Genomic DNA, 26531 nt, shown 5'->3' on the forward strand with positions numbered 1-26531 from the left:
TTTTACAGGGCTATATGTAAATCTTGTATCGGTTAGTTTAGACTCTGATAGCCAGTAGTTGGTAACAGAATTTAAACAGTAAAAACAATTTTGGTTATTGGCTACTAATTAGTAATTAATCCCTCAAATTAGCCCAATAAACTTACATACCAATGTATCAGTAACTAATCCTCTTACTGTTATCCGAAGATTGTCTTGGGAATTCTATTTCTACCACTAACTAATCATCTTATTATTGTCTAAAGATTTAATAATTAACTAGATATTTAAAAAAAAAAAAAAAATCTTCTAAAAGTTTAAAAATATTTATTATTTATCGTTTTAATATATTTATTTTTACAAGCAGTATTATATTAGTATTAAAATAAAGAATATATTGGAGATACGCTAATACCATTTATAATATTGCTTGTAAAAATAAAATTAATTAGTTTATATTTGAAAAATAACACGTATTATCCTATTTAAAAAGAAATTAAATAGAATTATATTAGAAGTCGGTTTCGTAGAATTTTCTCAATCCAGCTGACGGCATTATTGGTTACTCTATAAATCCACGTGTATGTCCACAATGACTTTTTGAAGTCAAAGCCTCGCTCTCGTCCTCGACTCCTTAGTTAAATTCCTCTTTAAATAGGATGGCGTTGCATTTTTTCCTGAACCTTGATTGCATTGTTTCATCTTCTTCCTTATCTTTTTTTTTCTCTCTCTCTTCAATATCGTGATATAATACACATACTGCACCGATAATACAAGCTATAATGGGTACTCAAGGGCCGGGTGATTACAATTACAACCAAGCCAGCGTTAGTCTCTCTCTCTTTCGCTCTTTCTCTTTGTTCACAGCCCTTGTTGCCAGTGCAACTTTTCTCCAAGCCATATGCAGTTTTATTTTATGTATTTTAACATTACTGTTTTTTCTTTTGGGCTCTCGAGTTTTGTCATGATTTGGGGTTTACCGCTTTTCATCCTTCCACTTCTAGGCCGGTTGCATATAAAACTAGAAAATATGAAACTTTGAGTTATCTTTTCTATAATTATCGCTCTAATATTCTGAATCTTAGATTTGTTATACTCATAGTTACAGAACTTGAGAGAATGATTTTGCGCTCTGCAGATCAGTTTCTGAGTCTTTAACACTCACGTGATCTCGTGAACTGGCCGAAAGGCTCTCGTATTATCATTCTACAAATTTCTTTAAATAACTTTTTCTTTGTCACATAAGATGAAAACGAAAATTTTAGGGTAATATTTAATTTTATTGTTTCTGTATTAATTTCTCTGAGAAAAGTTTATGTACTTTCTACTGTTACTATATTGACTTATAACATAAGACATTTATTTCGCCAGATTAATTATAAAGATTTTGAACCTTTTTTTCTTTTAGTTTTATCGTAAAAAAAATAAACACATCTAACCCTCTTCTTACGGCAGCTCGTTCGACAGTTTTCCAAGCAACATGTTATGCTTTGGATCAAGTTGACCAGAGGAGTTTTTTGTCTTGTATAGACTTTCAAAGTTCAAAGTTCAAACCAAAACCATTGGCTGCTTTATTTATTTATTATTGATGATGCAATTTTTATTTTATTTTTCATCAACGTGTATGCAACTACGCCTCTTTTATACGATATATTTACGATATCATCCATGTGAACTCAGTTGGCAAGTTTATTTTATTTTCTCACTTCAATACGTGACGGCAACACTTATTCTTAAAAGTGTCTGAAAATGGCTTCCTCATTTGTGGTCTGACTTTTGAAGTCCAAATTGTAATTAAAAAATTTGAAATTAGGTTCCCCATATGTTTATTTACTCATTTATAGGTATTAAGTATATAGTTCTTGCTTGCCATAAATTTTGTTGAAGTTCGGGGCATGTTAGGTGAATGATTTGTGATTGATATTTACTTGCAAAATGGTGTAGGGCATCCCCACCTCCATCTATAAATTAAATACATCTTTACAAACTAAAGAAGTGATTCAGTAAGGACTTTGATGTAGTATTGGCACCTCTAAATATTAGTGATGGAGAAAAATAATAGAAAGGCCCATCTTTGTGTTGTAAGTTATATGGGTTGGTATCACTTTTTTTTCCCTTTAAAAGTGTTGGATCCCACTCCGAATTGACTGGGGGGATGTAGGCCTGAATTGTCTGTTTGTGATTTCTGAATTGGATATTGAAAGCCAATTAGTGACGACGGAAAAGTTGGCATATAACAGTTTGCTTTTTGGTTTATCCAATAAATTGTGATACCAATAACTCCTTATAAAAAGTGTTAGATATTTCAAAACATCAAAATTATTATTGACATGTTTTTTAGTAAAATACAAAACCCTTTTTCATGTTACACATATTAGTAAGTTCAAGAAATTTGATAGAAAAGATGTTACCTTTTTTCAGCCTCAAATGCTGTTTATTTGATTTATGGCCAAGTTGTTTACTTAATTATTTTGTTTGAGTTTTGTTGCATTTTTGTTTTCTAAATTAAAGGAAATGGTACTGTTGTCACTCACAGATTGATGATGAAAAATTAGCCCGGCAGAAGGCTATTGATGACTGGCTTCCTATTACTTCTTCAAGAAATGCAAAATGGTGGTATTCAGCTTTCCACAATGTCACTGCCATGGTTGGAGCTGGTGTTCTCAGTCTCCCTTATGCCATGTCAGAGCTTGGATGGTATGCTAAACTATTATCTTAATTGTGATTAACATTTTTAACATCGAGCTTGGTTTTAAGGGCTTGAAAACTTTTTTTTATAAATATATATTAAGTATTTTGTTTTTTCAGGGGTCCTGGGGTTGCAGTATTATTTTTGTCATGGATCATCACTCTGTATACTCTATGGCAAATGGTTGAGATGCACGAGATGGTTCCTGGAAAACGATTCGACAGATACCATGAACTGGGACAGTATGCCTTTGGGGAGAAGCTTGGCCTTTATATTGTGGTGCCACAACAACTTGTTGTTGAAATTAGTGTTGGCATTATTTACATGGTTACCGGAGGCCAATCCCTGAAGAAGTTCCATGATACCGTGTGCAGCTCCTGCAAAGACATCAAACTCACTTACTTCATCATGATATTTGCCTCTGTTCACTTTGTTCTCTGCCATCTTCCCAACTTCAACTCCATTTCTGGCGTCTCATTGGCCGCTGCTGTCATGTCCTTGAGGTACTCTCCTCTCTATTTTACATGCCATCAATTAAAGAAAATCGAATTTGACATGCTAACATGAGGTTTGATTTGTTTGTTGTAAAACAGTTACTCTACTATTGCTTGGGGTGCTTCAGTCCATAAGGGTGTGCAACCAGATGTTGACTATGGGTTCAAAGCTAAGTCAACAAGTGGACAAGTGTTTAACTTCTTTAGTGCCTTGGGGGATGTGGCTTTTGCTTATGCAGGCCACAATGTGGTGCTTGAGATTCAAGCAACAATTCCTTCTACACCTGAGAAACCATCAAAGGGTCCTATGTGGAAAGGAGTTGTCGTCGCTTACATAGTTATTGCCTTGTGCTACTTCCCTGTTGCTCTAATTGGTTATTGGATGTTTGGCAATTCTGTTGAAGATAACATCCTAATTTCCTTGGAAAAACCTGCCTGGCTTATAGCAATGGCTAACATGTTCGTTGTTGTTCATGTTATTGGAAGCTACCAGGTGAAACTCAAGCTTTCATAATTTATTCCTGTTTCGTTTCATACTCTCCAGTTCATTAATCAATATGCTTTTATTTGCATTAATGCAGATCTATGCAATGCCAGTGTTTGACATGTTAGAAACATTTTTGGTGAAGCAATTGAATTTCAAACCCAGCACCCCTCTTCGTTTTATTGTCCGCAATATATACGTTGGTAAGTAACTTCCCCAATCAAAATAAGATTGTTGTATTTCTTTATAAGAAGTGTAATTTGAATATAAAAAATGGTTTTATTATATACTTTATTACAGCATTCACAATGTTCGTCGGCATCACGTTCCCTTTCTTTGGAGGTCTACTTGGATTTTTTGGAGGATTTGCTTTTGCCCCAACAACATACTATGTAAGCTAAATTCTGCATCTATGTTATTTACAAATGATAATAAAATATTTTGTAGCATTTTACACCTCTGCTCTGTATCTCACTTATTCCTTTTTTAATGTCAGTTGCCCTGCATCATGTGGCTTGCCATCTACAAACCAAAGAGATACAGCTTATCTTGGTGGACTAACTGGGTACATGAATTAATCTGATCCACACTCCATTTTCCTTATTGTTTGTTTACTGGTTCTAATGTAAGTACATTTGATTTCATAGGTTTCAGATTTGCATTGTATTGGGTTTATGTTTGATGATCGTGTCACCTATTGGAGGATTGAGGTCAATCATAGTTTCGGCAAAGAATTACCAGTTCTACTCTTGAGTCAGTCACATCCTCAAAAGTGGTGATTGTTGGAATGCATATTTACAGAAGACTAATTGTTGAATCAAGGTTCTACTAGTACATATTATTCGGGCCTAGTAGATTGTCTTCAGATTTTTGGCTTGCTGTAGGTGTAATGCCAGCAAAAACTAATACCGTTGCCACAGGTCTAAGCTAAAGCGAAGTAGTTCGGCTTACCGCTGTTTCTACTTTTATTTTATTTTTGAAAGACTACGAGGAAATATTAGGCTAGTAGTTTCATATACATATATTTATACCTATTTGTTTATGTTTGTTCTGGTCAAAGACGGTGAATTACTTCTATTCCTACGTATGAATACATGTCAGTGTGCCGATTATATATTCTTGTCCTTAAATATGTGATCAACTGTAGTTCTTCCTTGCTTCTGCAATTGTATTGTAATGCGTTCTGGCTTAACTTGACCATTTGTTTCTGCAATTTTTAAATGACTTTCTCTGGTTAAGGCTACCAACAAACCAGCAAAGAGAATAAACATATATATATATTATCATTAATTCTGCCAAGTAATAAAACAGCAATACTTGTGAAATGAAGTATCAGATATAAAAGATTTGACCATACAGCTTACTGCTACTAAAAAAGTAAGAAACCAGTCAATTGAAAGACAGATATGCAGTTATTATTCTACTGTTTAAAGGCCAGCCGTTTTCAATTAGATTCCACCAATGTTTATATGACTGTTTCAAGGCCTGCCTTAGCNTTCTACTTTTATTTTATTTTTGAAAGACTACGAGGAAATATTAGGCTAGTAGTTTCATATACATATATTTATACCTATTTGTTTATGTTTGTTCTGGTCAAAGACGGTGAATTACTTCTATTCCTATGTATGAATACATGTCAGTGTGCCGATTATATATTCTTGTCCTTAAATATGTGATCAACTGTAGTTCTTCCTTGCTTCTGCAATTGTATTGTAATGCGTTCTGGCTTAACTTGACCATTTGTTTCTGCAATTTTTAAATGACTTTCTCTGGTTACGGCTACCAACAAACCAGCAAAGAGAATAAACATATATATATTATCATTAATTCTGCCAAGTAATAAAACAGCAATACTTGTGAAATGAAGTATCAGATATAAAAGATTTGACCATACAGCTTACTGCTACTAAAAAAGTAAGAAACCAGTCAATTGAAAGACAGATATGCAGTTATTATTCTACTGTTTAAAGGCCAGCCGTTTTCAATTAGATTCCACCAATGTTTATATGACTGTTTCAAGGCCTGCCTTAGCTTGTAGTGAAAATTCCAACATCTTCATGGTTGGCACTACTCTTATGTATTTTTCCAAACAGACAATATTAACCACCTTCTAAAGGAGGTCTCTACCAGAAAAACAATAATTGATCAAAACCAAACTGTACAAAGTTAATAGCTTGCCTGGAATTGATAATCACCTAGTTTAAACAACCTAAACGACAATGCTTCAAGGGTCTTTTTGTTTTATTTTTTATTTATTTATATGATTCTGGTACAGTATCATACTTTAGGAGTTAAGTCCATCGAATATCGACCGATAGCTATTTATCATCATCTAATGATTTAAACATGCTGGGGCTGAGAGCTAAGGTTACATGAACTCAAAATCTTAGCACCTTAAACTTATTACTTATCAAAAAAAAAAAAAAAAAAATTATGATATTTCGATTTTAATCGGACCAACATATCTGAATGAGGGCAAATTATAAACAAGAAACTTTGATGGTTACATAATGTAATATAACATAATATCGTTATTGAGTCACATCATTCATACGTTGCACAGAGAAAACTTGAGCATATATTCAACATCAGGTAAGTTCATTTCTTGCCAAGTGTGGGATGTAAACAACATACATTGAAGAGAATGGGGGAGTCACTTGGTCCTCTGAGGAAATGACATATTAAAGAATCTGTTCAGTACCAAGCAAGTTGAAGGTTGAAGTTAAGTGCAGTTTGTATATTCTGCTCTGTTTAAAATTAATAAGCTGACAAAAGAAACATACAAAGATAGCAATTGTAAATAAATTCAACTTGTATAGGTTCTGTCTCCATGCATGAGGGACGGCGATCTCATTTCAGTCATTTTCAAGTTCGATCTCTCCAAGTTTACTTGGCCTGCATATATTTTCTTCTTCTCTTTTGTGTTTCATTTTGCCTCTGGCCTGAAATTTACGCCCAGCACAACGCAATTATGGGTACTCAAGTTGAACAAACTGATCAAAAGGACTACGTGCCCCAAATTGTAAGTCTGTCATTCGTGCTCTCTCCCTCGCGCACACACACAAGAATAACTCTGAAGAATGAAGATGTGATATTATGGATATTTTGTGTTATTAATTTGACTTGGAGATGTCATATTATTAGCAGGTAGATGAACAGCTGAGGAAGCAGAAGGAGATTGATGATTGGCTACCAATCACTTCTTCAAGGAATGCAAAATGGTGGTACGCAGCTTTCCACAATGTTACTGCCATGGTTGGAGCTGGCGTCCTCAGTCTTCCTTATGCCATGGCAAATCTTGGATGGTATGTTCAACACAAAAGTTTGAATAGTTTTTCACAAAATTTCTAGATTATTTATTGAACCATTCAACCAAATTTAGTCTACTAAGGATACCAGTTTGTTGATAGAAGCAATCTCACTAATTCTTGGCAAGTTTTCTGTTTTAATTTCAGGGGTCCTGGTGTAGTGATACTGGTGCTATCATGGACCATCACTTTTTACACTCTATGGCAAATGGTTGAGATGCATGAGATGGTTCCTGGAAAACGGTTTGATCGATATCATGAGCTGGGACAGCATGCCTTTGGCGAGAAGTTGGGTCTATACATAGTGGTGCCCCAACAGCTCATCTGTGAAGTTGGCGTCGACATTGTCTACATGGTTACTGGAGGAAAATCACTCCAGAAGGTTCATGATTTAGTATGCAAAGGCTGCAAACCCATCAAAACAACTTATTTCATCATGATCTTCGCCTCTGTCCATTTTGTTCTCGCTCACCTACCTAACTTTAACTCCATCTCCGGTGTCTCTTTGGCTGCAGCAGTCATGTCTTTAAGGTGGGTTGTTTTGTTCATGTGCCAAATATGATTTGAGTTTTGTTTGGTTAAACATAACTTCATTTGATTTCATGTTTGTCCTGCAGTTATTCTACCATCGCGTGGGCAGCTTCCATCCACAAAGGACTCCAACGAAATGTGGAATATGGCTACACAGCCCCAACTCCATCGGACACAGTCTTCGGATTCTTTACTGCTTTAGGTGATGTAGCTTTTGCATATGCCGGCCACAATGTGGTCTTGGAGATTCAAGCCACAATCCCTTCAACACCAGAGAAGCCATCAAAGGGACCAATGTGGAATGGAGTTATCATTGCTTATATAGTTGTGGCTCTTTGCTACTTCCCAGTTGCACTTGTTGGATACTATATGTTTGGCAATGGAGTTGAAGACAACATTCTTATATCATTACAGAAACCCACATGGTTAATTGTAATGGCTAACATGTTTGTTGTCGTTCATGTTATTGGTAGCTATCAGGTGAGGTTTGTAAATTCTAGTCCTTTCTGCAGGTAGATTAGTAGAGTACTTGATGAAATATTGCTTTGTTTATGCAGCTCTATGCAATGCCAGTATTTGATATGTTAGAAACTGCGTTGGTAACTAAATTGCATTTCAAGCCCAGTACACCACTTCGTTTCATTACTCGCAATTTATATGTTGGTAAGGAAATTCATTCTCCTCATTGTGTTTCTTATGTTATCTACTTAGTAGCTTTTTGTTTAAAAAGCAATTTATGTTTGATTTCAGCCTTCACAATGTTTGTTGCCATCACCTTCCCTTTCTTTGGTGGACTTCTTGGATTCTTTGGAGGATTTGCTTTTGCCCCAACAACATACTTTGTAAGTCTTTCTAATTAATTTCCTGACAAATTGTGGTTAATTAAATTGTTCTTTTAATGGTAAATACTAATTTCTGTTTATCTTATCTCATTTAAGTCGATGGAACATAATACACCGAACGATATATGTTTGGTTTCTTCAAGTCGAATAGAACCACTACCAACTGGGTATGTTCTACTTACATTCATCAGATTCATGGATTCATATGCTGCTTTAAAACTCAACAAACTAGTGGATCTGATTTGGGTTCTTAATTTCAGATATGCATTATACTCGGTCTCCTGTTAATGATTCTATCACCTATTGGAGGGTTAAAGAATATCATAGATAAAGCCAAGGAGTACAAGTTCTACTCTTGACGGATCTGAGTTGCTACTTTCTGTGAAATCCTGTCATGGTTCAGGCGTGTGTATCATGGTGGAATAAGATGATAACGGTGAGGCTGAGGCATACTAATAATCAGCCATCTTTGTTATCAGTAAGACGTCTCTTGAGCATTTGTTACATTGCTTGTGTCTGGAGTTGGACGGCGCCAAGGAAAATCTCCTTGAGGCTTTTACAGTATATTCTTTTCTTGTGTCTTCACTGCATGTGTTAATGTGCATCGCTATGTTCCAGACTTTGGTCACTGCATTAAAGTGTTTATACAGACGTGTTACAATGTATATTACTACTTCAGTATTACGCTGGCATTTAGTTAACAAATTTTTCTGGGTTCTAATATTAGTAGTGTAATATGGCATGTGACAGATTGATCTCTGTTCTCTTTGTGCGATACAATAGCAGCAATGCGAATCGATTGGTTTCTCGCTAAACAGGTATCCACAATCTCAGTAACAGGGGAAGAGGGAATTGAATATTGGAATGGAATTAATAGGTATTAACCACTCATCTACTCTCAACTGTTAAGATTTTCATAGGAAATCATGGTTGTTAGAAGAACCCAATTGAATGTAATGGAGTCAAAGACACTTACCAGTAATCTACTCTCAACTGTTAAGATGTCAAGCAATCAGATTTATCATAGAAAGTCATGGCTGTCAAGGAAAACTACTCAAAAGCTGAAACTAGTAGGTGGGAAAGCCCAGACATATACATTCAAACCTTAACAACTCAAAGAAAATGAAAATAGCATCCATAGCATGTTACAGAAACCCACCCAAACCCTAACACAATGCTTACACTACACGATTGGATTCCCTTTAGTCCTTCAAAATTGGTGTAATTTGCAACCAATTCTTTGTTTTGGTTATTTTGAACTCTAGACATGCATAGAGAATAGTGGGTGTAAATCCTAAATTCCTAACTACAGCAAAATTCAGTAAAATGCTAACTCCAAATATCGAATAATGATATGAAAAAGGCTGTGGAAAAGCCTACTATGCAAGTGTGTGCCTTTTCTTTTAAAGCCTATAACATCTTTCACAAATCAATGCAGGTTAACTTTGAATTAGGTGACCCTAATGGGGGGCATACAATGACATTTTCTGCTGAAACTAAAACTGTTAGTCTAATACACGACCTCAAATCATTATGCCAGTTAGGGAGTTACTCACTCAGACAAAAGGTTCAAACCATAAATTCCGAACAACTTTTCATGAAACATGCTGATTCCATTCCGGAATCTTTAAGAGCTTGGCTTCAGCCCTTTCAAATATCTTCATCAACATAAACAAGCAAATACAACCAGTTCCTTAATGTTGAAGCATATATGCGAATGGAAACAGATCAATTAGATCTCCTAAAACATAATAGATTCATATATAATGCATGGAGACTTCCACAGCTAATATATGTAGGTTCATCAAAATATAAGTGTTACTTCATACTTATCTTAGAATTTTGCAGAACAACTACTTTGGTCATGGCACAGTCCACAACCACCCGACCCAACACAACTGATTTTTATTAAATTCTAGGTTACAGGACATGCAAGAAGAATAAATGATGCCAACAACTTGTCACAAAATCCAATAAGCAACTACACTTCCAGGCCAGTCCTAGCTGTATAATAAACGAAACCAAACCACTTGCACTGATCAAACTTCCAACTAGGCTACATAAAGAGTATTATATTATTGTTGGATATATATTTATTTTCACCTTATATGATCAATTGTAGGGACAGCAAAACAGCATAAGGCAAGACTTATATATCCAACTTAATAAGGTCCTAGTTTGAAACAATGAACAAGTAACTATGAGGAAAACAAAACTACCAAACTTATTAATTGAAAGTCATATTCGCATTAGCTAATAACACCTTATATCAAGAATGGAAATTCTAAAAGAATTGGGACACTCAACCAAAAACCGCATGAGCACCCATACTAAAAACCTGCTTAAATACTCCCAATATCAACTCAAGCATCAGAGTGCTTTCTGTGCTATTCATCCTCAATCAAGGAGAAACATTCAATCAAGAACCCAACCAACAATAAAAAATAAAAGCCTGTACCAAACAAGACCACAACTTCAACTTCAAAATAATGCAATTAATAACCAACTTTGTCAAATTCTTAAGAAATTTATTTTCCAATCCATCGATGCATAGAGCTGCCAGAAACACTCAAACCATTAACAAGCATATAATATAAATCAATTGAGAAACAATAAAAGCAAAATAAATAACGATAATTTCCTTTATATATAAATGTAATAAATAAAAGTTGAATATATCTATAAAATTTTCTTATCCAAACCTATCCTTTCTCTATACAACTGAACCCACAGACCCATAATCCACAAAATACTAACAGAAATAGCTGAAACAATCACAACCATCCAAGAAATCCAAATCCATTTAGGAATTACATTATCAGCCGCCCCACTCATAAACGACACACACATTTCATAAACAAATAACGGCCCGAAAACCCCTCTAACCACGCTATAAAACGCGTAAAACGGCGGCGACAATGTACGGTAAACTTTACCCGCCAACTCCACGTCATGCCGCCTGGCGCTCGCCAAAGTCCACGTGTTCTGGCACGCGCTCGTCACCTCCGCCAGAATCAACAAACTGAGAATAGCAAACGCGCCGTGAGCGACCAAGTACCTGCAGGTTACAAAGACAAAGAGAGTGGCCAAGTGGTGGCCAATGAAGAGAACATCGTGAGGGAAGAAGACAAGGTAGTGAACAAGATCGGCAATGAAGTAGGCAATGCTAAACTCGAGAACTAGATTCTGGGTTTTAGTATTTGGAGAAGAGAACCCGCGGGATTTGTCACCAAGTATAGCGATTAAGGCTAAAAAAACAGCGGGAGTACCGTGGAAGAAAGAGATGAGGCAACTGGATGCTTCGGGTCGGATCTTCGGGGCCCAGTTACGGAAAACACGAAAGTAAGCGATAAGGTAGATGGTGAAGAAGAGTAATAAGAAAATAAATAATTGGGTTTCCATTGAATTGAAATTACAAAAAATATAAGGAGAGATTAGGGTTTATAAAGAGGGTGAGTGGGTGAAATTTGTTGGGAAAATTGAGAATTGAAAATCTGAAAAATAAAAGAAAAAGGGTAAATGGGTCTAACAAGAATCGTAGTTCTCGAGGAGTCGAGAGCTCGAAAGAGCTCTTATTTATTAGGCTAAAGCGACTGTTTTGAGAAACATACACCGACTCTTTAAATGGGTGGCAATTTGTTTTTACGGTTTGTGTTCTGATAAATATAGATTTGAATGGACCTTGAGATTACATTTTAAAGTGTATTGATTATGACATTATGTAATTTGTATTGAATCTTAACCATCAAAAATGTTTTGATCTAATGGTTTAAAAATTATGTTATATTTTGTGTAAAAGAAAAAAGAAAAACAATTTTTATATACTTCATTAATCAGCCTGAGTGGTTAATTTGTGGGGAGGATAGGATAGGTAGAGGTTTGGCAAGGCAATTGTTCTGGAGTCTTGTATGTAACGACAATAACTGATGGGCAACCACCACACAACAGCTTTGAAAAATTATATTTTGACCCACAAAGGTTTTGAGGACTAAAAAGTGAAAGTGAAACACGTCGGTTTTGCCTTCATGTCGCGGGCTGATTGTGTGGCCTCGGGTTCAGGGTAAGATACGGTCAACCCTCAAAAAGTTGAATTTATTTGCTGACAGGTCCGCGCCTAAAGTAGAAACAACAACTACACTAAAAAAAAAAAAAAAAAAACACAACAGAATTGAAGTGCTTTTAAATTTTCTTTGTGCTTGTTACTAAAAACCCTAGAGAGTATCTCAGCAATTGCAGATCGCAACGCAATTTCGAAGTTTCTTTCAGGTGAGTCTAGTAACTCCTTAGAGAATAATCTTTAGGGATTTCAATTTTAAATCTTTGATTGTATTTGCGTTTCTATCGAGTTTGTCTCATATTGGTTGCTCAGAAACGGCGGGAAAATAGAGTAGAGAAGAAAGGAAAATTTTGAATGTTTATTCTTACTTTAACTTTTTTTTTTTTTTTTTAATTTAGAGAATTTCATCTGCAGAAAGTTAATTCGATGAATTAAAAATTTTGTTCTGGCATGTTGTTTTTGTTCAGAATGAAATGAAAAATATCAACTTGGAATTAGAGTGTCATAAGTAAAATAAGCGCATCAAAGCTTAGCTTGGAGGAACAACATGATCATTACATAAGAATAGTACGGGCAGCAGGCGGTAGATGTTGCAATGAAGGCGGAATTTATTCCTACCATTTCTGGGAAGGAAATGAAAAGAAAAGTGGTTGATTTTCATGGATTAGATGTATGCTGGATTTAGGTTTGGGGCCGGACCTGGGCTATATTCCCAAATTCACAGTTGCCTCATGTCTGATCGGGTTCAAATTTTTTAAATGATATCATCTAGTCTCATTAATGGCTTAAACTTATTGTATATTCATTCATAAATACTGTAGAAAACCCATCAAGCTGCTTATTCACTTGATTCTGAAACTTCATGTTTTCTTGATTGACTGTAGTTTTCTAGATTGGGAAATCACATGACATATGCTCGCTCTTTTACTCTTTCTAAGACCTTGTAAGTATGTTTTCTTATTTGCTTTTGCTAAAACTTTATTATGTATCATTTCTAGTGGGGTACTTAAATTTATGTTACTCTTAGCTTTCTGTTTTGGTGTTTGTGTGTGTGTCTGTTGGGTTGTTTGGAAACAATGAACTAACTGTACTTTCAACTACCCAACAATGAGAAACTTTAACATCAATTAAATTGTTCTCAAATATAGTTGAAATATTTTCATATTGAGGTCATTTTATCTAATATATAGCTGTTGAATTTTAGGAATTTTGGAGCTATATTACCTTGGCGGTCATTGAACTTTTACTTGAATCATCTACCAAATTGTTCTGTTAGGGCAATAAGGATGGAAAGCAATAACAATAACAATTGCAACCTAAGTGTTGGTAATACTGATTCAAGAGGTGCTTTGATAGTTCTAGAGGGTTTGGATAGATGTGGGAAGACTTCACAATCTGGTAAATTACTCTCATACTTGGAGGGTCTGGGTCACTCGGCTGAGTTATGGCGATTCCCTGACAGAACTACAAGTGTCGGGCAAATGATATCTGCTTATCTTTTGAATCAGTCGCAGTTGGATGATCACACAATTCATCTGCTCTTCAGTGCTAATCGTTGGGAGAAGAGGTGTGTCTCGATATCATGCATTGCTTATTATGTTTTACTTTAGAATATTATACACATAAGCTGATTTTTTTTGTTTGTGTATGTGTATGTATTTTATTGTTTTCGTTAGTAGTTTCTTTGCATGGGGCAGTCAGTTGTACTTAATGATAGTTCAAAGGCAGAAAACTGAATTGTGTATCTGGCATTGGGGTGGTTGTGAGGTGGGGCTGCCTTTACTTAGTTGATTCGAGAAGCCATTTTAGTGAATCCAATTATTTTGCTCCGTTTTTCTATTTCTGCTATCTTGGATAGATAGAAATCACTTCCAAGAGATTTGAATTTGTTGGTATTGACCATGTCCTCTTATTTGTGTAATAGCTACATGAGCTCTTGGGGGAGATGATTGTATGCTATGCAGGCCTCTTATAAACATTCATCTTTTTATTTTGGGTAGTAGTTGAGTGGAGTTTTGCCTTCAGGTGGGCATGGTGGCATACATGGTAATATTTCCATTTTCTGCTTCTCCATGTGGTGGTCTAGTAACAACAGGGTTATAGTGGAGCCATCTGTGCACTTGGTAGTTACGTTAGCTCCTTAGGTGTAATAATAAGTTTGGGTTTCCTGTAGCATGGACACTCAATAGTTTGCTATCATTTGAGGTGAAATTCTCTGACAAGTTTGTGGCTTTCTTAGGTTTGCAATACTCTAAACAGAACTAACTAAAAGTTATGAACACTAATTTTTCAGGTCAATGATGGAAACTAAACTGAAAGCTGGAACTACTCTAATTGTTGACCGTTACTCTTATTCTGGGGTGGCATTCTCCTCTGCCAAAGGAGTTGATGTTGAATGGTGTAAGGTGAAGAAAAGCAGAAAATGGTTTTACAAATAAACTTTTTGTTTGACATCTGTTAGATATTTAACGTGATTTTCTTTTGCAGGCGCCCGAAATGGGGTTGCTGGCTCCAGATGTGGTACTTTTCCTAGATATACCACCAGAGGTTAGTTGTTTATGTCAACTGTCTTATGTTTTGGATGATCAGAGGCAAATATCGTGACTTTTGCCCTGAATTTTACTTCCGAATTACATTTTGCCAGGCACCTTGCTCTTAGCTGTGCATTATTCATATTTTTGACCAAGAGATCTTTTTCTCTTTCTGAATATTTGTTTTGAGGCAGGCAAAGAAACTTTCTTGTCTGATGGCTAGGTTTTCCAACCAAGTTTCGTGAGAGACATCACAATAATCCCTGAATAAAGTGGTTTTATGTTTACTGTAAACAAATTAATGTGGTTTTATGACAATTCCTGGCAGTGAATACTTTGTAAGTCCATAGTTATTTTTTTCAAAAAGATGACTCATTCACCCATACACTGAAAAGTTTTGGCCTCATATATATAATTTTGGATTTTCTTTTTAACTTTTAATAAAGATGAGAAACCATTCGTGAAGCCATAGTGTTCATACAATGTTGGTGGAATTTTTGTTTGCACGAGATTATAGGTATTTAGTATCCAGAAAAAAGTCGGTGTAAGTAGCATCTTAGGGACAACCCAGCCATGTTCATTAACTTCAATTGATCATCATATTTTACTGCTGGAAAGTGGAACTTAATATTGTTTTTAAAGAAATTATCATGGAGCTTGTCATACAAATTAAACTATATCTCATCAAAGGCTGATGTGGAGGGGATTCATCCATAGTCCTCTCATTCCACAGAGTAACGTCTTATCAGCTAGACTGTCACCTGGAACATCACACTTGTGAGAATGCCTCTTTGGTGCATGCATTTTGGAGGTCTTATTTAGTTGGTACTTATTTCTTTCTAAAATCCTCTAGAACTGAAATGTTGCTTTAAAATTGTCAGAAAGCTGCTGAAAGAGGAGGCTATGGAGGTGAGAGATATGAGCACCTTGAGTTTCAAAAGAAAGTTGCCCAATGCTATCAGATCCTCCGTGATTCCTCCTGGAAGGTAATTTTTTGTTTTGTCTGAATGGAAAGGCTTGCATACTCTGCATCTTGGTTGTGAATAATGATTTTGTCCGTGGATCATACCACTTGAGCCTTTCACAAACTCTTGGCTTTTGGTGGCTGCAAACAAAAATTTCTGGTTTCTTTTATAATTTTACTGAATGTTGGTTAAACAAAGAAAAGCGACCACACAAGTGTCTGATCACCCTCATCAATGCACCTTATCATATGTCCGGTTCAAGTGCTTACCAAATACAAACTACTGAAAGACTACCAATAGGTGATATTTTTTGCCCATCTTTATAAACTTAAGATCTAACCCGTTTTAATCCGATGTGAGATCACAACACATAAAGTTAGAATTTGTTTTGTTTTCATGGGTGAGCAGTCGAAGTGCTAATCGCTGTTGTGATTGCAGATCATAGATGGCTGCCAAGGTATTGACGAAGTTGAGAAAGAGCTGCATGATATTGTAGTGGATCATGTCTTAGCTTGCAAAAAGGGGAAACCCCTTTCCCTCCTCTGGTCACCTTAGTTAATTCATGCTATCTTTTGTTCATGAAGAGAACGTGAAACAGGTATTGTCCCGAGCTTTTTTCGGGTGTTTTTCTCTCTGCAGAATCATTGATTACTCGACCGAAAAGCCATTGAGTTTCATATTCATATAATTTAATATTATGACTTTTTCATATTTCTGGGAATCTTAAGGTTATCCGAAATTATTGGTTAAGGAATACATTGCAGTTTCGTAATTTAATATGAAACAGTTAATTGTTTAATTCAATTAAAAAAGTGAGTAATTATGTGCTTCAAATGTCACCAGAGTTCTGCAATATGTGAAGGGTCCATGACCCTCGTGAATCACCTCTTTTATGGTTTATCACTTCATCTTAAATCTTACGGAGATGGTGGCCACCGTCTTCTGATGGCTGCGTATGTGGCGGTTCTAAACTTCTGAGTTTCACAAAAGAAAAAAAAAAAAAAAAAGATTATGTTATTTCTTTCATATAAAAATTACTGAATTAGCCTTCCCAATCTAACTGTTAACGTTAACAATACCCTATTTGAGGGACGTAAGCTTATATTTCCGTTTCGAAAAGGTTTTGAGTCTAACGTAGCTGTTTAAAAATGTTAACACCTCAGCTGGTATAAAGGTCATTACAGTAATTTTAATGAAAAATAAAAAAATTTCAATAATCAAAATCTCCGTCTATCTCAATATCTTTCTCTGGCTGAAAAAAGAAAAATATCGAAGCCCACCTTCTACTAAAACACGACCACCGCACCTGTGAATCCATGGATTTACAAACAGATCACGACACAATCACTATGTGCAAGTATGATTGCCGTCTGACCAACTTTCAGTTATATTATAAGATCTACCATGTTGAACAGTGAGCATGGACATGGATATGCTTATTATACTATACCTGTATTCTCTTTTTAATTAATAAAGTCCATTTTCATTGATGATTAATCGTTAATTGGTGAGACAAAACAACTCTCAACACCTCATAGTCTTAAGTGCCATTCAATTACAAAAAATTTCAAACTTACATTTTTTTATCAAAAACAAAAGCAAATTGTTTTATTAAAATTTATCAAAAAAAGATTTTCCGAAAGTACCTTTTTATTATTTTTAAAGCTTATAAATGTTTTAATTATATTTTTCTAAAAAATAAGTATTAATATATTATTTTTTATAAGACATAAACTCTTTTTTTTGTAGTATTGAATATAAATTTGATATTAAGAGTAGAATCATATAAAGTATAAACCCAATGTTGAAATGACACAACACTAACAGTGGTCGATTGCAAGAGATAGGGGGCACTGTAAAGTTTTAATCAACCAAAAGAATTTTCACGTTTTGATTTAAATATAAATATAAATAATACTATTTTGTACTTTAATTGATGTGACACTAATCACCTGTGTTTTCCCTCGCATTAATTATAAAAAAATGAGATTTTTATTTGGTAAATAATAGCTTTTTTTTTTTTTTTTTTTTTTTTTTTTTTTCTGTCTCCCAATAGTCAAGAAGGTTAATCTCAACTTTACATTGCAAATAAGTTCATTTCACTTGAAATCAGTTATCAATTGGGCAAGCATTATTCAATTACAATAATATTGTATTTATAAAATTTATATCTTAAATGTCACGGTTAATCAAATATAAACATTATCCACGTTATTAATAACTTGTAATAAAAAAATTTGAATATAAACTCTGTAAATGTGTGCATTCATAAAATTTATGCTAATGTAAATAAAATTTTAAACCAATGTATCTTATAATCTAGGCTAAGTTATATGACATTAATAGATTACTTATCATAACAGCCCGTTATTCATCCCAAATGATGTGTAATATAAATATTGTCAAATCATTTAATGCATTATTTGAGATGGGTAAATTTAGCTTAGTTTTCACCAAAACCTGATAAAATAAAGTCTTCACATGACTTAATATCCGATTGTCACAGGAAACTATATCTACATTTCTTAGTTTCAATCCCATACTAGTACGAATAATATATATATATAATAAATTTACACTTTGGACTTGTTCGCTGCTAGCTTCATCACTACTGCTTCTTGAAGGCATCGATTCCATGCATGATCACAAACCCTAATTGTCACATTAAAAAAATTGGTAAGCCAAATCTTTGTTCTATATTACACAATAAACAATGTTGTTTCATCTATGCACTAAATAAAAACAAGAGGTCAAAATCATCGTTACAAATTCTTTATACAAATTATGCTAGTTTGAAGGTAATAGTTTACATATGTAGTATATATTATTCTTTTTAATTTATATATACATATTGTTCATGGAAAAAGAAGTACACAACATAACAATTTTTAGCTAGAGATTAGATTGATTATATAAGAAATGCTCAAAATAACACTTAATATGCATATACATTCCATCTTTTTAAAACCTACTGAATATATCCTTTACTTATTCGGAAAAAATACAACCATCAAAGGTTATATATCGAATTCATGCATCGAATGATATGATAAAATCCTAATTGTCAATTAATATTGATCGACGGTCAAAATTTTATTACATTATTCGATACATAAATTTGGTGTATAATTGTAGCATAACTCTTACTTATTTTGTGGTGGTATATCTTTAGAGAGAACATATATTAGAATATATCATACATGGTCTAATCCGTCAATCATGGGATGCATCTTTGTTGCAAGTATTGACGTGACATCTGTCTTACTGTGTATCGGTAAGAGTTATTGATTTGCAATACTCTGGTATAAGTTTTGTTGGGTTGGATATATTCATCCCCTATTTTTATTCTTATATACAATTTTTTTAGGACATAAATACCATTGGGCTTTAATAAAATTACCCGACCACCGTCGCTAACTGTCACTGGCCGATAATGGAATGGCGCACAACCGACACCTGATCTATGGTAAAAAAAAGGCCACATATCTAGTTGTAAAATGATGACTGTTTTACGGCCACATCTTTGATCGTGAAAAGTTATAGATCTGAAAAGGCTTTACCGGTACACGACTAACCAGATCCAATCAGTCGTATGCCATTCCAACAGCGGCCAACGATGGTGGCTGGCTAGTTGTTGACAGTGACTTGGGGTAAATGGGGGTGATTTTGTTATAAATTAAAGTTTTATATGACTAAAGTGTTTTAACAAAATTTCAAATGTAGGGGTTAAAAAAAATAATTTAAAAAATAATATTATATTAATATTAAAAAAAAAGACAATTTAATAATCTTTATAACATATCTATCAATCTATCTTTCTAATCAAATATATTAATATAATATACCTACCAATTTATTTTAATCTAACCAAACACTAAGCCGCCGGAGCCACCAGAGCATCATCACTCAATCTTAATTACTAAACTTTTAATCATTGATGCCCCATGCCTAACTTAGATTCTCTATTCTATTTGATTTTTGTCACCACGTTTCAATTTTTGAGATATGGTCCATGCATTTGTTCGCTTACTTAACTTCCGTAATCAAGTCGCCAACGATTTAATTAATTACCTTCTTCTTCTTCTTCATATTTGGCATAATATAATATATTTCTAATATAACATATAGTATAGTCGAGATTACCTGATATTCCTTTTAGGTTGTTGATGATATATAAGGTTGGAGGCGTCTTCAACGTCCCAAACTCAGCGCAGCCTCAACGTCAAGCCGCCATGCAAATCCTCCACATTCCATTCTCCAAACATCACACGGCATTACCATCTTCTTCCAGTACTTTTCCTTCTTCCATGCGTACTCTACCCTCACTTTACACGTTAATGAACTGAATACCCATGGCAACTTCTCTTTCATCCCCAACAACACCACTATTGTCGTCCTCTCTTCTGAATCCTCACCTTCACCCTCACCCTCTTCCCTCACCCTCACCATCCTCCTATAAGCTCCATTCACCCACTTCACTTTGTTCAACCCGTCTGATATAAACCCCGGACACGTGTCATTCTCTAGATTCTTCATTATCTCAAAGTCCTCACTCCCCAACCCTCCCCTCCCATCCATGCATGTATCACCATCACTACTCATAACTCTCTCCACCGTCACCCACGTCTCCACCACTCTCCGGCCACCCATCTCCACCCTCTGATCTGCCAAACCTATCCCTCCCACTTCTTGAAACCCTTGATTTATTTTATTTTCAATTACCACCTTTTCTTTCTCTTTCTCAATCTCTATTCCCGTACCGTCGACATCAATATTGCACCACGGCTCTCTTCTTTTTGAATACTCTAAATCACCGCCCTCCGGCAACAACTGTAGCGTCACGATCTTATCGTCCAGCCCATCTTTATTACAACTTCCATGATGATCAGTACTCGTTTTGTTATTATTCTTTCTCCTGTAATCCCTATTCTTCCGAACTCTAACGTACTTTCTCTTAGATCTACCATTACTAATCATCAAGTTCTTGTTTACAGCTTGTAAGTTACCCGAAGCAGCACCTCCGGCAACCGGTTTCGGTGCAATCGGCCGGAATCCGAGCATTATTCTTTCGATAACCGTTTTATCCTGCGCAGCACCAGCCCGCGTTAGCATGCGCCACCTATCTTTAGCTTGAACTTCCATTTCCATCCACCAGAGCGTCTTTTTTCTCTCTAACTTTACTCTCTCTTGCAGTCTTTCTCAGTGTCTCAGACTCAGAGAGAGAGTTCAGGCGATAATCATAGCAGAAGTAGATATCCTTCGTCGTGAAAGCACCACGTGTCTAGGGCAACATTCGTAGCACTGGAAAGACATGAATTAAGAGGGCCCCTATACAAAGGTAACGTATCTGACATAATAGAACGGTAGCTCCGGTCCCACCCGTGTTGGCCAATCAGGGACGAGCTCGTGTCTTGCACTGGGTAAAAGTGGGTACACGTGGGCACTCTCTTGAAAATAGCGTACTATTACGTCAATTGTAAAATGAGAAAAATAAAAAAGGCGTTTAGGGGAGGTTCGAGAAACTGCACACGTGGTTCACTCTTATTAGGAACCAAGCATGTTCAATCCCATTCGCTCTTTTACTGCTTCCACTCGCTCCTCAGGGGCGTGTGCATCAAAAATCTAGGGAACGGCCTGACTGTTATTACAAATCTTTTGTTGACAGTCCTCGTCACATCAAAATTAAAAAAAAAAAGGAAATTTGTCGAAGAAAATATCTTTGCCCATTTTGTCTTGGAATAATTTATTTTTCTACAAATGAAAATAAAGAGAATAAAATGAAAAATATGGAAATGTGAGAATCAGGAATGTGTTGAGAGAGTGGGGGGTTATTGTAAGGTAGGATGAGGACACGTGGGTGGAGCCGTGGAGCAATGTGTAGGTAGCGTCATATGAAATCAAGCGGGGTTCCACGTGGTAACACAATGTGGTTTTGATTCAATCTCCAATTTATTCTAATGGGTCCTACACCTGGTCCAGTTAATGAGTGTTGTTTAGTTAAATTTATTAGTGGAATATAATTGGCTTCTCCTAACCAATCAAAACTTGAGAAGTTGAAAAGTTCACATCCTCTTTACATTATGGGACTTTTCCTTTTATCTTGCATTTTTCTATTTATGGTTTACGGGGGTGACCACGAGACCTATTAAAACCCACCACCACAAATACCACGGTCCCACTGCCCATACCCATCACCCTCAGATTTCACGTATCTACTATCTAAGGGCTATGATTTAATTGGTTGGGTTGGGTTGGATTGGTCTTCATAAACATTAATACTTATTTTTTTAAGTCAACAAGTTTCTATCAGACTAAGACATTGATAGCGTCTACACAAAATTGATGTAATTTTCATCCAATTACCCCGTCGTTTTTCTATTATTATAATATTAATAGCTCTAATCATATGATTATTTAATAGGTCCTCCAAAAAATTCATGCCATCTTCACATAAATATGACCATCACAATAAAAAAAAAATATCATACACTCTAAAGTATTTTATCATTTTATAGGCTTGTGGCATAAGAGATGAACAAAAATAATACTTCTGAGTTTGGGCTGTCCATATTTTTTTTGGACTGGGCCGAATTTGGGCTTCGGAAATCACCATGACCCAAATCATTATGATTTGATCGTCCGAACAGTGGATCTGCTCAAACAAACACCTGAGGTCCTCCTCTGACCATCCAAACAAACAGTGGATCTGACAGCAGATTGGTACGTTGGAGAGGGTGCGACTGCAACTACTCCGTTTGATGCCACGCCGACCGAACACCAGCCAAATCTCAATTATTGATTCGCTAAAGAATCTTTAGGTTCACCCCGGGAAACTTCGGATGTTGGAGGAGAAATGTATGCTGGAGAAGTAGAGTGCCTCCTGCGGAAAGATGGATTTTCTGGGTATAATCAAATCAAAATGCACCCGGACGACCTCTACAGATTTGCTCATTCCGCACCCCTTTCGGCATTTACTCTTATCTAATCATGCCCTTCAGGTTAAAGAATGCAGGAGCAACAACTCTCCAGGGGATGACGCAAATCTTCAGAGAGATGTTGCATAAAACCGTAGAATGCTGCGTATGACCTGGCCGCAAAAAGCACTTTCTAAAAAAATGCAAAAGTGTAATACTTGTTTGGGGAAACGTTAAGAAGCAGGTCGGTATGTTCCCTGAATGAAAACAAGCTTTTGTTAATTATATATTTATCTATTTATTGTATGAATATCAAATTCTTTCCGTTTATGTTTGAAGAACTGCGTGCGGCAACTTCACATCCTTAATCGTTTTAACTCTCTGTTGTAGAAATATCTGCAAGTACTAATACAATATTCACGTTTGGAAATCATGTTATTTACGTGTTTACTAATTTTGCGCTGGATAACTTGGAATCGACATTCATTTTGGTTCTCAGTTAGAGCACGAATTTTAGAAATTGAAGTGTTTTGATAGTTGTTATAGAATGATAATTAATAAAATCCGGGCTTTTTTTTTTAATACAATGTATTGTTGATTATTCTCTTATTAACATGTTATCTATCTCATATATTGCAATGAAGTAGAAAATACTTAATAATTAGCAACAAGTGGGATCATAAGTACAGGGGAAATTTTTTGGCATTACATAGCTGGAATGTTTTGAAACAGGATTGCAGCTGCAGCTGTGAATTTAAATTGACATTAAAGGGTTAAAAAGTTGATGGGTTGCAGTAACTGTAAAAAAAAAAAAATGTTAGTTTGTTTTGAGATAGTGAATTAGCTGACAGTATAAATCTTGCAACTATGCTTGTAGCTTTTATTGAACAAAGTCTATATTCCATTGTTGTCTTTGTCAAAGTAACTTTTTATTTATTTATTTATTTTTTTGGCAAATGTATATACAGTTGGAAAGTGTCACTGAATAGGGTATTCTAAATTGTAGAGCTAAAGATTACTGCATATGGAGAAGCTTCTAATTGTGCAATCATCTTTGCATTTCTAGAGTTTCTTTAAATATGATAGAGTACATTCTGATGCTTAGGACTAGAAANTTGGAACCCAGTGCAAGTATGCAATGGATTTCTTGTAAAAAGCTGGTCTTTCTGCATGCAAACCGGAACAAGATCTCAAATTAGCCTCAGATGCAGGAGAGCTATTGGATGACCCATCTACAACCAGGAGATGGGATGGGAGCCTTATCTACCTGACTAATTATCGCCCAGACATTGCTTACTCCGTGGGAGTGATCAGCCGATTTATGGACAAGCCGAGATCATCTCACTTAGAAGCTTTTTCGGATTCTGCGATACATCAAAACCTCGCCGGGAAGAGGTTGATTCTTGCCTACGTCATCCTCTCTTCAGCTGTCTTGTTACTCTTATACTGATTTCATTAAGGCAGTAGATTATTCTGATTGGATTTCGAACATCATCCCAGTGCCCAAGAAAGACGGAAAGGTTCGAATGTGCGTTGATAGTCGGGCCATCAACAAAATTACCAAAAAATATCGATTCCCCTTAGATATGTTGTCTGGATCGCGTGTGTTTTCGAAGATTGATCTGAGAAGTGGTAATCATCAGATTAGAATCCGACGGGGGGATGAACGGAAAACCGCCTTTAAGACGAGGGATGGGACTTTTCGAGGCCTATCAACCCTAGTACTTTCATGAGGATGATGAATCAGGTGCTTCGGCTTGATTTCGAAGAAGAGGCAAATTTTTGGTCGTTTATTTCGACGACATTCTAATTGTTAGTGTGGATCAGAATGAACACCTGAATCATGTACAATGTGTACTGGAAGTCTTGCGACGGGATAAACTGTATATCAATTTGCAGAAGTGCTCGTTCATGCAAAAAAAAGAGTTTGTGATCACCTCAGATGGAGTTGAGGTAGACAAGGAAAAGATACGGGCCATAGTTGAGCGGCCTACACCAAAGTCTCTTACGGAAGTTCGAAGCTTCCATGGACTAGCTACTTTCTACAGGCGCCTCATCAAGAACTTTAGCAGCCAACTAGCTCCCGATTGTCTGAAACAAAATCGGTTCGAATGGACCAAGGAAGCAGAAAGTTGTTTTCTCCATCTCAACAGCCCCTGTATTGGCCTTACCCGATTTCTCAAAGGTATTCGAAGTGCCCTTATGTCACGTAAGCATTGGAGTGGTGCTTAGCCAAGAAGGTAGACCAATTGCCTTTTACAGCGAGAAATTGAATGAGGTTCGACATCATAGGTCGAATTTTATGCTATTGTCCAGGCCTTACGACAGTGGAGACACTATTTTATTTCAAAGGGGATATTTTTTCCCTGCTCTTCCAATTTATCAATGCACAAAAGAAGTTGAATAGCAAACATGCAAAATGGGTTTCATTTTTTTTTTTACTAAAACGCACAGGAAACAAAATCAAGTTGCTGATGCACTAAGCAGAAGGCTATCTCTTTTAGGAGCTATGTCTGTCAAAGCTGTTGGGTTCAAGGCTATTAAAGGTCAGTACAAGATGGATCCTTATTTCAGCTCGATTCTGAAGCAGTGCGAGCTGCATACTGGTGGTCCAGGGTTTTATTCTTTTCTTAAAGAAGGATTTCTCTCCAACCTTTTCTATCCATCCTTAGAAGTAGGGCAAGGGAAAACCTACAAATACAAAGGTGGACACCCGAAATTCAATGAAGGAAGAATAGTAAGTACTATATGGGAAAGTCAAATATCTCTTAAAAGAAGCAAAAAATCTAACTAAGAAGGAAAACAAGACACCCCGCCTGCTTGGAAAGAAGGATAGATTGATTCACCTAGCCGGGAGGACGGAAAGGACAGAGATATAAAGCAATATAGCCTGTTCAGAAAGGAAAGCACATCTCGCATCGCATACCGGATATCTCATACCTACTTGAGAAAGAGTATCGGATATCGCATATCGAAGACACCTGCCGCTGACCTGTCCTATCTTAGAAAACGATATCATCAAAAAAACACGAAAGGGATATGGGTTTTCTTACCGCTTGACTTGCTTCTAGGCTTAGGGAGAAAGGCGCATCGCATGGGTTCCAGACCTTGCTTGTTTCTAGAATTGAGAATCTCTCCTCTGATTACAAAAAAGATTTTTTAAGAAAATTGGAAAGTTGATCTATGGAACTCGAATTCAAGGCTTGCTATGAGACCTGCATGCAAGTCTTCAATATATATTTAATACACTCCCAAATCTCTTGAGAATCTCCTTGCAGCGAGCGCTGTTTTCTTTTTCGACTCTTAGGATTTTCCAGTAGAAAGTCTTATGAGAAGAATTCAGTTTCATAGAGCTGAATAGGCAGCTGGAAGTCAACAACAAAGATCTGTTTTCTGCTTCCGCGGTCGAATTTACGATCCTCGGCCGTGTTTCCATTCTGCCTATGCGAATTAACCTCAGTGCTTCCAATTGTTTGATTTTTTTTCCCAATTAGGCAACAGAGGAAAAGGCTGCCCAGCCAACGAAATTGACCGAAATACATTATTTCTCGGGGGGACCGTGCCCTCGGGAGAAACTAGTGATGATTGCGGAATTCCTCTTCGGGGGATATTTCTTCTCAAAGAATGCAATTTCAATATAAGAATTTAGCCAGATTCAGAATCAACATAACCGGATCTTATGGATTAGCTCCCCTTTCCCCTTTCTCTAATAATAAGGTAAGCTCGTTGGATCCCCC

General features: G+C 36.0%; 5 protein-coding genes across 6 annotated transcripts; 3 read left to right on the top strand and 2 right to left on the bottom strand.

The window, feature by feature from the left end:
* Positions 1-667: 667 nt before the first annotated feature.
* Positions 668-4805, top strand: LOC116111464 (lysine histidine transporter 1-like). The gene is made up of 8 exons (XM_031397634.1): positions 668-806; positions 2516-2676; positions 2788-3171; positions 3262-3655; positions 3744-3849; positions 3947-4038; positions 4143-4211; positions 4301-4805. The coding sequence occupies exons 1-8, from the start codon at positions 762-764 to the stop codon at positions 4397-4399; spliced, it is 1350 nt and encodes a 449-aa protein (XP_031253494.1). The 5' UTR covers positions 668-761; the 3' UTR covers positions 4400-4805.
* Positions 4806-6521: 1716 nt separating this feature from the next.
* On the top strand, positions 6522-9062 carry LOC116111472 (lysine histidine transporter 1-like). The gene is made up of 7 exons (XM_031397643.1): positions 6522-6668; positions 6794-6951; positions 7102-7485; positions 7572-7965; positions 8043-8148; positions 8236-8327; positions 8588-9062. Exons 1-7 carry the CDS (start codon positions 6618-6620, stop codon positions 8684-8686), a joined length of 1284 nt encoding a protein of 427 aa, XP_031253503.1. The 5' UTR covers positions 6522-6617; the 3' UTR covers positions 8687-9062.
* Positions 9063-10951: 1889 nt separating this feature from the next.
* On the bottom strand, positions 10952-11973 carry LOC116111471 (TLC domain-containing protein At5g14285). The gene has a single exon (XM_031397642.1). It carries the CDS (start codon positions 11727-11729, stop codon positions 11007-11009), a length of 723 nt encoding a protein of 240 aa, XP_031253502.1. The 5' UTR covers positions 11730-11973; the 3' UTR covers positions 10952-11006.
* Positions 11974-12454: 481 nt separating this feature from the next.
* On the top strand, positions 12455-16669 carry LOC116111465 (thymidylate kinase-like). Of its 2 annotated transcripts, XM_031397635.1 has the most exons (7): positions 12458-12593; positions 13269-13327; positions 13589-13951; positions 14678-14789; positions 14872-14931; positions 15797-15901; positions 16319-16669. In XM_031397635.1, exons 2-7 carry the CDS (start codon positions 13290-13292, stop codon positions 16433-16435), a joined length of 795 nt encoding a protein of 264 aa, XP_031253495.1. In that variant the 5' UTR covers positions 12458-12593; positions 13269-13289; the 3' UTR covers positions 16436-16669. The 2 variants fall into 2 exon arrangements, with proteins under 2 accessions (XP_031253496.1, XP_031253495.1); XM_031397636.1 differs by lacking the exon at positions 13269-13327 and having other exon boundaries at positions 12455-12593; positions 16319-16667.
* A 1720-nt stretch (positions 16670-18389) lies between these two features.
* LOC116111453 lies at positions 18390-21342 on the bottom strand. The gene is made up of 2 exons (XM_031397623.1): positions 20024-21342; positions 18390-18532 (listed from the first exon to the last, which is right to left on the bottom strand). The coding sequence occupies exon 1, from the start codon at positions 21026-21028 to the stop codon at positions 20072-20074; it is 957 nt and encodes a 318-aa protein (XP_031253483.1). The 5' UTR covers positions 21029-21342; the 3' UTR covers positions 18390-18532; positions 20024-20071.
* Between the last annotated feature and the right edge of the window lie 5189 nt (positions 21343-26531).

Source organism: Pistacia vera, unplaced genomic scaffold (genome assembly GCF_008641045.1).
Source record: "Pistacia vera cultivar Batoury unplaced genomic scaffold, PisVer_v2 Contig639, whole genome shotgun sequence".
Classification (NCBI taxonomy): Eukaryota; Viridiplantae; Streptophyta; class Magnoliopsida; order Sapindales; family Anacardiaceae; genus Pistacia; species Pistacia vera.